This window comes from Halyomorpha halys, unplaced genomic scaffold (genome assembly GCF_000696795.3).
Source record: "Halyomorpha halys isolate HHAL.00 unplaced genomic scaffold, Hhal_1.1 Scaffold525.1, whole genome shotgun sequence".
In the NCBI taxonomy this organism is placed as follows: Eukaryota; Metazoa; Arthropoda; class Insecta; order Hemiptera; family Pentatomidae; genus Halyomorpha; species Halyomorpha halys.
Genome location: NW_027107431.1, coordinates 611,425 through 621,438, shown reverse-complemented (window position 1 = coordinate 621,438; position 10,014 = coordinate 611,425). Strand labels below are relative to the sequence as shown.

Sequence of the window (10,014 nt, the reverse complement as noted above, 5' to 3'; positions counted from 1 at the left end):
AGGGAAATTAGTCAATACTTGAAGAGCTGTATCTTAAAAAGTGATGGTCATTCAGTGATAATTTCGGTTTTAAATTACAGCAAATCTGATCAAATTTTTATTTATTGAATTTAAAAACAATAAAAGCACTTCTGTCAGATACAGAGCTTAGAAGTTATTTCGTAATAATTGAAAAAAATTTCATTTTAAATCCTTCTAGTATACAAAAGATAGATACCAGATAATTATCTGGTAAAAACATCTTTTATTAGTTACACAGAAGATATAAAAAATTGACATTTAGAACCCAAATACATAATTTATGTTAACTGGTGCAATTGATACAGACCAAGTTTTAAAAATTCTATTGATACCCTTCATATTTGGTTCATTGGAGGCTTCCCTTAGATATTAATTCCTATATTCAGTAGTAATAGTAGAATGTTAAATTTTGATTGTATTTAAACATTGTTAACTTTTAAGCTTTAATCCTTATTATATTACTTTCCTCTAAGCTAATATTTTTCTTTTGAAATTTAATTTGAATAATCTTCTTCAAAATTGTAGTTTTTATTAATTGTTGAAAATGTATGATTTTCTCTTAAACTTTGGTGTTAATTAATATGTTTTATTATTTAAATAACTGTCTAAATATATATTTTTTCTATTTACCTTCAAACTCTATATTTGTGGAACAACTTAAAAAAAAAAAAAAAAAGAGGTATTTTATCTTAAGGCTGTTTAGTACTGGTACCTTTATCCTAATTTATTTATTATTACAAAAATTGACATAAATCTAAAATGTATTCACTTATTTTTATAAATAAAATGCATGACAGCAAATTGTCCTTCATTGACTGCCTACTATCACTTAAAAATTAATCTTGGTCCAGAAAATAAACCGTCAATACTAGCTTGAGAAGTGAGAATTGCTTCATACTTAATATGTTTGTCTATTTCGTTGTTATCTTTATGTTGTATAATGGAGGTTCGTCAACTTTTTTCTCTTCTGATCAAATCTTGGGGAATTATTTTCAACATGGACATAACTCAATTTTTAAACCTGTTTATCCTTCAATATTCTTCTATATCCAAGGCTTGTTCTTCCCTTGTGCCTTGTCCTACGGGTATTTCTTTTACCTTTTCTTTCCACCCTAATTTCAGTCTTCCTTCGTTCCTTCATGTTAATGTGTTTTTTGAAAATGATTTTGGGAACTATTATTTATAGAGCGTAGATGAGGGGAAAAATTGATATGGTCTGAGGTGTTCCTTTTGAAAATAGTTGGTTGGAAAGATAATTTTTTTTCCATGATCTTGGATATATAATGGTTTATTAGGTAGGTAATGAGTTTTATCAAATAGGTAATTTAAGTTAAATGTTTTCCATTAGTTTCTTTACATTTATTATGTTATGTTGCTATTTTTTTCAACATGTTGAAGAATGAAGAATTTCCTGAATAACTTCATAATAGGCTTTATATATTGTTCTCCAGAGTTCTTTGATATCTTCATCCCCTATCTTGTTTGAGTTATCATAACAATTCTTCAATTCCAATTTTAGTGAATGTCTAAATAATGTTTCTTCAAATTACTTATATTAAAATGATTTTGACTCAATCTGAACAAAGTTTTCATAGTCATAATTTTTATCCTTTCCTATGTGACAACCTATTTGTAGTCACGTATAACTCCTTTCATATTTAGAAAAGATCTTCATTAGTTTTGTCTGTTTCCTATATGGTCGATATGCTTCTCAATTTCGCCATCTGGTGATACCTCTGTTGGAGCACAAAGTTTTATGAGTATGTTTCCATTTTTATTCCTCTTTCCTACACATCATTTGTCGTAACATATAAGAACATCATTGCCACTGCCCACTTTGGTATTTAAACTGCACCTTTTAAGAAAGCTCTAATGTGTTTTTTTAGCATTGTATGAATTTTGACAATTCTTCTAGAGGCTTATATGTTACTTCTGTTATATCTTGGGACATGGCATTATATTATTATTGTGTATTTTACTTGATAAATAGATTAAGGTACTAGACATCTGCCTAAAATAAAATTCTATTCTACTAGCCTTTTATTTTTACTGACATGAAGAGTAATCTAACTCCTTTACTCCTCATCCTCCATTGTATTTCTGATCTACCCTGCACATATTAGCATGTTTCTTGTTTGGGTAATTAATTCTCCTTAGCCTGTCCTACTTTCATTTAATCCAAGGTACTACTTTGTCGCTCTCTAACGTTTATTCTGCCTGTCTAAGTTTACCGGCAATATCCTCATGTTTAAAAATCTAATACACGTTTTCCTCTTCATACAAAAATCAGATTCATAGAATTTCCTCGCTAAATTATTCTGTATGTTTCTCTAATATGTTGTTTTTAGCTGTTGCAGGTTAATAGCTCTTATTGGTCAAATTGGGTTTAGAGATTATCTCCTCAGTGTATCCCAACATGCTTTCCCTATTCGGGTGGCTACCTAGGGAAGATGACCCTAGGGTATGTATTGTATGGGAGTTTTTTTGTTTTGTTTTTTCAGTATAGGGGATTTTTAGTATGTACTGTGTGTATTGGAGTGTTCCCCTGCTTAAAGGACCATAGTTCAGTGATAAATTAATCGCAACTAAACCCCATTGTTCTTTTCTCTCCTCATTTTAATAATTGATAAATTATTATTGTACCCCCACTTTATTAACTGCCATGTGATACACCAAAAACAGTTTATAAAATTCTTGCCTTGAAATTAAAGAATATTCTTGACCATGAAAATTTTAATCATATACTGTGAAAATTTTATGAAAAATAAATACATTTTAAATAAAAAACAAAGTTCTCACTTAATTTTTTGAGTGTTATTAAGCCTTTGGTCAGATACTCATCAATAAAGACATGGATTATATAAAATTAAAAAAGTCCAAAATATGCATTATAATAGGTGTATAATCACAATAAATTTGCAGCATAAGATTGTTAGAATTATAAAAAAAATAAATAAAATTGTAGATTAATTTTACATTAAATATAAAGTTTTCTGAATAAAGTAACATAGGTAAGTTCAGTTCAAAATTTGACTTCAGTAGGTTGTTGATAATTTAATTTTTAAGATGGAACTTTGACTCTTTGTCAATAATTATTCCATGGTATTCTTCTTTACATAAAAACCTTGGAAATAATTAGTTGGTCCATTTTATAATAAAAAAGATTGAAAGCCCCAATGTAGATACAAGTGCACAAAGAAATGTGGTAAGAGTGTGATCTGTTCTCCCCAAATTTCAGACCACCGATAATATTTTAAATTGGTCAAAATTTTACTGAATTGAGCAATTTTATGATAACTTAAGGAAGATATAATTTTATGAGAGTTAAATTAATAATAAAACTGAATTTTTTATCAGGAGCTTTAAAAAACTGGAGGGAAGTCTTTTCTATTATTTTAGACAAATTATACTCAAATACATTGGGATAAACATTACATTAAGACTATAAAATAGAATGTAATATGGTCCATACTTAGATTAGAAATTATTAATAATAATAAAATATTATTAGTATTAGAAATTTCATATTATGAGTATTCACATTTAATCCATATATAGCATCAACTTATCATTAAAAAAATAATTGAAAAATGGCTACAACTTTGTTGATTTATACTTAATTGCTTTAATAACATCCAACTGTGCATGATATCAAAATCATGAGAGAAAATGACATTCTTTATGTACAAAGATCAGCTTGTGTCAGACTTTTCTATTAATGAGCCATCTAAGAGGGAGATGCTTGCTTTGTTTTCTACTGCAGTTCAGCGCTGTAAAATGACAATAATTATTTTTGAAAAATTTATTATGCTCTTCCCCAAAAACGCACTTGCCCCAACTTAGCTTATTCTATTTTATATGAGAAAAGTATTTTATGAAAAAAAAAAAAAAATTTAATAATTGAAAAATAAAACAACTATGGAAGAAAATTAGTGTTGTGGTTACAAAAGTTTCTGTTAGCTTTATGGAATTACAATATAATGAATAATGAAATATTTTTTGTCCAGAAAGTTCTAAATCTGTCTCTAAGGAAAATATATTTGCAAATGCTTCATGATTAAAAATTTTTTAAGTGTTAAAAATGTTTAAAGTTTCTAAACCTACATTTTTGGTGATTATTTTTCTCCTTTTATTGTTAAGACACTCAAAATCTTGCATGGATTTCATTAACTTCTTGTAATATGTGAATTATTTGTTATTTTACTTTATTTAAAACTGTTTAAAAACAATGGATGCTATTTTGTCTGTGAATCTAGTGTAAATGATAGTGTTTTTTGTTAAAGTATTAATTAAAAAACATTTAATTTGCTAGTTTGCTGCCTGACCATTGCTTATTGCAATTTTTTTTTTTGAGCATTTTTTGTGATTATAGTTTCATTAAAACTTTTGATAAATGTATTTATATTTTCAGTTTAGAATATTTCTGATCCCATCTTGGTCCTTGCCCTTTTTAGTATTGGTATTGGTAACTGGTGGGGAAACTAGTTCAGCAAGTGGGCCTGGTTGTCCTTTTTGCCAACTACTGGTGGCTACTTTCAAGTTTCTGCCACATACTTACCAAGAAGGGAATGTCAAGATTCATTTCTCAGGACTGCCGAGAATATTAATCACCCCGGATGGGACCGAATCCACAATGTTCAGAACCTCAAGGGGTGGTGATAATGATATGAATAATTCAATCATCTTGCTTCATTTTTTCTTTTGCTTTCATAATTGTCGTAATATTTTAGGAGTTGTGTATATTAATTGAAAATTTTTTAATGATTATAGAAAGGAATTTCAGGCATGACTAATAAGAAAGTAAAAATTGTCAAGATTTTAAGAGTTTTGTAAAAGCTGTCAATGGATCTCAACGTTTTTTGAATTTCAATCATTAATTAGTTGGTTTAATTCCAATTTTTAATTTTAATTAACATTTCATGATTCCCACATCATCTTAAGTTAAAATTCATTCTATAATCAACAATGCAAAACAAGTTCTAAGGTATAAAGATGGACTTAACTACCATAATATGTTTTAAATGAAAAATAAATATTAAATTGTGTGAACAACTGTTTATTGAGCTTGCATTCAACCAGTACTGTTTTAAATAATTCTAAGCTCAATTACATTGCATTACGTTCTGCAATATTAAAATTGTATTTTATTTTCTTTCAGGAATTTCCCATTGATCTTAATAATTTTTAGTCTTTTACATATCAGCATTACTTGTTAAATACCAGCAGTTAATTAATAGTAGTAAGAAAATATCTTACTTTTGTATCATTGTTAAAAGAATAATCTAGCAATGTTTAATGTAAAGTAAACATATAAAATAAGGTATGATGTTCTTAAAAAAATAATAATAATTCATTTTTTGTTCATAATATATCTTTATGTAAATAATTATTGCACATTGTAGTCTGTAAACACTATTTAGTCCATTTCTCATCTTCTATTCGTAGGGTGAGCAAAATTTACTTGGAAATAGCTACAACAGACAAAACAACTGAAGTTTTTAAAATTATTTATTACTAAATTTTAAATTATAAAGAATTATTAATGGATTAATGCTTAAATGCGTGCATAGACTGACATGATATAATCATTTTATTTTATTTAGCTCTCTCAACTCTAATTTCCTAGCCCAATGAACCTCTTAAATGAGCTTTTATCTTATAGGACAGTGGTTTCCAAACATTTTTCGCCACAGCACGTTTTATATATGTGGATTCTACTTTTAAATTGGAAAATCATCCTAAAAATAAAATATTACTGCCTGGCATTTACATGCAGCATTCTTAGCATTGACTTATGGCACCTGAGGATACAGTGGCACCCTGTTAGGGAACCACTGTTCTATTTTAAGCTATGCTTTGATATATTTATCCTATGCTACCTCTATCCCTGATATGCTCTAATGTATTAATCATTTCCATAAATAAGAGTTTTGAGGCACCACAAAGTTAGTAATTGCTATTATTAAACACTTATGGAATAACTGGTTCTGGATTTATCTATTCAAATGAAATAAATATTGGAAGCTTGTATTTTTATTATACAAAGATGTCCATCTTTCACACATCAACGCCTTTCTTTTTTTTCTCAGTTTTTACACCGGTTTTCACAAGATTTTTGAAATATTCAAATGTTTGTGATCTTATTCTTCTCAGAAATATTTCTTATAGCTAATATTAATATGCACCTGAATCTATGATTCATATGTTTGGAATCATAGATGTGTCTATTACTTCTTCCAAAAACCGTGTAGTCATTTACTCTTTCTTTATTCTAATTCTGATTCTAGGGTGGAGATAGGACACAAACATCTGTCATGAATATGATATCTTGAAATGAAATATTATTCATTCCATTTATTGAACGAATTTCATATATATAATGCCTTCTGCATGATGTAGTAGCTGATGTCACTATTTACAAACTTGATGAAAAGGGTTTGATTACTAGAAACCCTGAGAAATATTTTTCTAATGATACATGGGCATGAATTGATTTAGTTTCATGTAAATAAAATAATTAGTTCTTGCAAACATTAGAGAATCTCAATCGTGTAAATTGAAATTAAGATTGTGAAGAATTATCATAGTTTATCTCATTAAGCATCTACTATGTCAACTTCTTTGCTTATTTTATTAGCCATCTTGGCCCCTATCGATCATTGACTGCTGTGTCTGAAATTGCTTTGTGTAGTTCTACAGAATTATATACATTTTTTCAGCTTACCAATAAGTATTTTAACTTCCAGAATATGTGCCTTACCAACCCTCTGGCTTAAGGTGCTCTGTATTTTTCTCTTTCTATAAATTCAAATTTTTTCGTCTCTTTTTGATCTAAGATTTTTTTTTTTTTTAGATGCTCAGAATCTTTCTGGATACTGTCAGTTTAAAATGTTTCCCTCACTTGTTTCTTGTTATATAATCAGTCCTATCATTTCTAATATCTACATGGAGTTTGCATATAGAACCAGTGTAGGATAACTTGGAGTTAGCCTCTCATAAACTACTCAAAAACTATCCATTTGTTTTTCATATGGTTTTGTTCCCTCTTTCTACTGCATAAGCATTTGGTCCAGCATTGATTGTAGTTTTCTCTTGGAAGACTTCCACTTCCATTCACATCATCATCTCTGCTTCTCGTGAGCTTTAATCCTTCATACATAATTTCCCAGTTTTGATATATCTATATAGTTTTTATCTACATTTCTTACTTCAAATATTCTAATATATTTTGAGGCTTGGTTTAACATTTGGATATTACTTCAGAAATTGATTATTATCTCATTTTAAGAAGTTTAAATCAATTAAAATGATTTTCTATTCAATATATTTTTTGATTTTGTAATGAGATTCCTTACAATAAATATTAAGGTTCACTTAACTATGTATACTGAAACAAATTACTTTTTTTATATCTTGGTAAAATAATTTAATAAATGTTTTGTTATTACCTGTGATAGCCTCGAACATTGAAAATTTGTTGATGCATTATTTTCATCAATGCTCCTTTTATGTTTAACTACTTTTGCTGGAGTAACCATTGTCCCAGGAAGCTCTATACCAACTACATTATTCCCTGCTTGAATACCTTGAAGGCATTGCTGGAATCATACAAAGAACTTATGTTAAAGACCATTTCATGTTTGTATGTTTAAATGTACTATGTAACTGACAATATTGTATGACTGATTCTGCTAGCACTATGTTCTGTGAATAACATTAACCTTCTTGACAATTTACCTTCTCGCAGACTGATTCTCCGCAGCTTTTCCCCTCCTTACTATTCCTGTATAAGTTCAGCCTTAATATTCTCCACTTTTATGCTGAATTGTTTTCTTTTATTAGCTAAGTCAAATTTTTTTTTAAAGAATTGTCCTCTTTAAATACTCAGCAAACTATCTTGCTTCTTGTTTAGGGTGTATGGCTCACTATCTTACTTTACTAATGGATAAAGGAAAGTCATTCATAATATTTTGATATTTCTGGGTTTATTATTTGTTTGAAAGATTTTCCTAAGCAAACAGCATTGGCGAACCTGCATCCTTCTTAGGAAGAAAAATGCTTATTTTTGGAATAATTTTGTATTATATCCTCTATATTTTTGTCCTAGACCAAATTAGAAATAATATATCTTTGTTTGAATTATAAGGTTTCTCCCCCCCTCCCCATATCACAAAATTAAAACCTAAAATGTTCAGATTCAAATACCACTTGGTCCTGTGCAATCTTCTTAATAGTTTTTTTCTTGAGAAACATCATTGACTGTGGGGCTGTTTGGGTTCCATTTCAATCAGTGGGATTCCTTAATTTTTTTTTCATTAATAGAAGGCAATCCACAGTGAGGGTATCTGCCTAGTGACCATCCTATTCTAACCATAGTGGGGGGTCAAGTTTTTCATTTTGTGGGAACGCCACTTAATGAAAAAAGGCAACGCCCCAGAACAGATTCGAACCGGCGCCGCCACAGATCTCAAACTGATAGACCTGCGCCTAACCATGTTCCTTTCTTTATTGGCATTCTAAAGACAATTTCTGGATCCGCACCTGATGAGCAATAACAGTAGTTACCATTCTGTATTCTAGATTTACAGTGGTCAAAAAAAGTATTCGTACACCATTTATTTTTTAGTTAAATAAACTTTATTTTTGTCAAACACTATTACAGTGTTTACCGTGCAACTCTTTTTGAAAAATAAATATTTACATGAAACAAACAAGACATAAATTACAAATATAATTAATATATTTAAAAAAAAACACATTTTTCTGGATCCAAAAAAGTATTCATACAGTTAAATATTATTTCAATATTATAAAAAAAATGTAAATAACTAATTCATATATACATAACTTAATATTTTGTCTTCAACTTTACTATTAGTTCTTGTCTATTTGAATATTTAAAAGTCCGATCTTTTTTTTTTCAATAAAGCCCATAAATTCTCAATGTGGTTCAGATCAGGGGACTGAGGAGCCATAAGGAATACCCTATGGGTGTTGTACAATAACCATTCACTTGTTTTTCTTGTGGGGTATTAGGAATAGTTATCTTGTTAAAATAAATAAGTTTGTTCAATCCCTAATTTTGCAATATTTTTATTTAAATTGCAACGCAGTATGTCTGCATCCATAATACCATTGATTATGTGTAGTTCTCCAACCCCTGTCTAGCTCAAGCAGCCCCAAACCATGACAGGAGCGCCTCCGTGCTTAACTGTGGGAACAATGTTCTTTGGATCCAGTGCTATTCTAGATGCTAGTGCTAGTGGGTTTCCTCCACACCTACCTCTTTCCATCAGATCCAAAAATGTTAAATTTGCTCCCGTCTGAGAAGAAAATATTTTTCCAAAATTCGAAAGGCTTGTTAGCGTTTTCTCTTGTGAAATTCAACCTCTTGAGCCGATTTTTCTCAGTAACAAATGGCTCTTCCTTGTTGATAATCCATTGTAGCCTCCCTTATGAAGCACATTTCTTATAGTTTGGGATGTAACTGATTTACTAGATGTTGTCACTAAATTTTCTGCTAATTCCCTGGCACATATTTTTGGATTTTTGCAGCTACTCATACAATATTGCTTCCCTAGTAATTATTATTTTAGGCCGCCCTGAGCGTTTTATATTGTCAGTAGATCCACTTTTAAACTTTTTTTTTATGTATTGTACAGTTGAATGACTCCGTTTAACGCATTAACCAAACTCCCTAAAACTGAAACCTTGTTGGAATAAGGAAACAATTCTATCTTTAATGACGGAACTCAACTTACATGTTTTATGACCCATTATGGGAGCTGCAAAAACTGACTTGATGTATTTCTATTAGTGAGGGCTATCAGTTACCCTTTGAACTTACTAATCCACAACCAGTCCTGGAGGATTACTTAAAACTTTTTAATGTTCTCTTCTTTGAATACGTTTTGGCCCAGAAATACTTGTTTTTTTTCTTAAATATAATAATTAAATTTTTAATTAATATTTGTTTTTGTTTTTTCATGAAAA

At 29.4% G+C, this 10,014-nt stretch overlaps 1 protein-coding gene across 4 annotated transcripts in view; it reads right to left on the bottom strand.

Annotated features, from left to right (window-relative positions):
• Positions 1–3,717: 3,717 nt before the first annotated feature.
• LOC106683892 (uncharacterized) overlaps positions 3,718–10,014 on the bottom strand; it is a 21,687-nt gene continuing 15,390 nt past the window's right edge. For 2 of the 4 annotated variants that reach the window (XM_067045698.1, XM_067045697.1), the window contains exons 4-5: positions 7,470–7,619; positions 5,356–5,492 (exon numbers count right to left, since the gene is read on the bottom strand). In XM_067045698.1, the coding sequence (XP_066901799.1) occupies positions 5,457–5,492; positions 7,470–7,619 (186 nt within the window). In that variant the 3' untranslated portion in view covers positions 5,356–5,456. Of the gene's footprint in view, positions 3,792–5,355; positions 5,493–7,469; positions 7,620–10,014 lie in introns of those variants that run through there. The other 2 variants (XM_067045699.1, XM_067045700.1) reach the window with 2 other exon arrangements.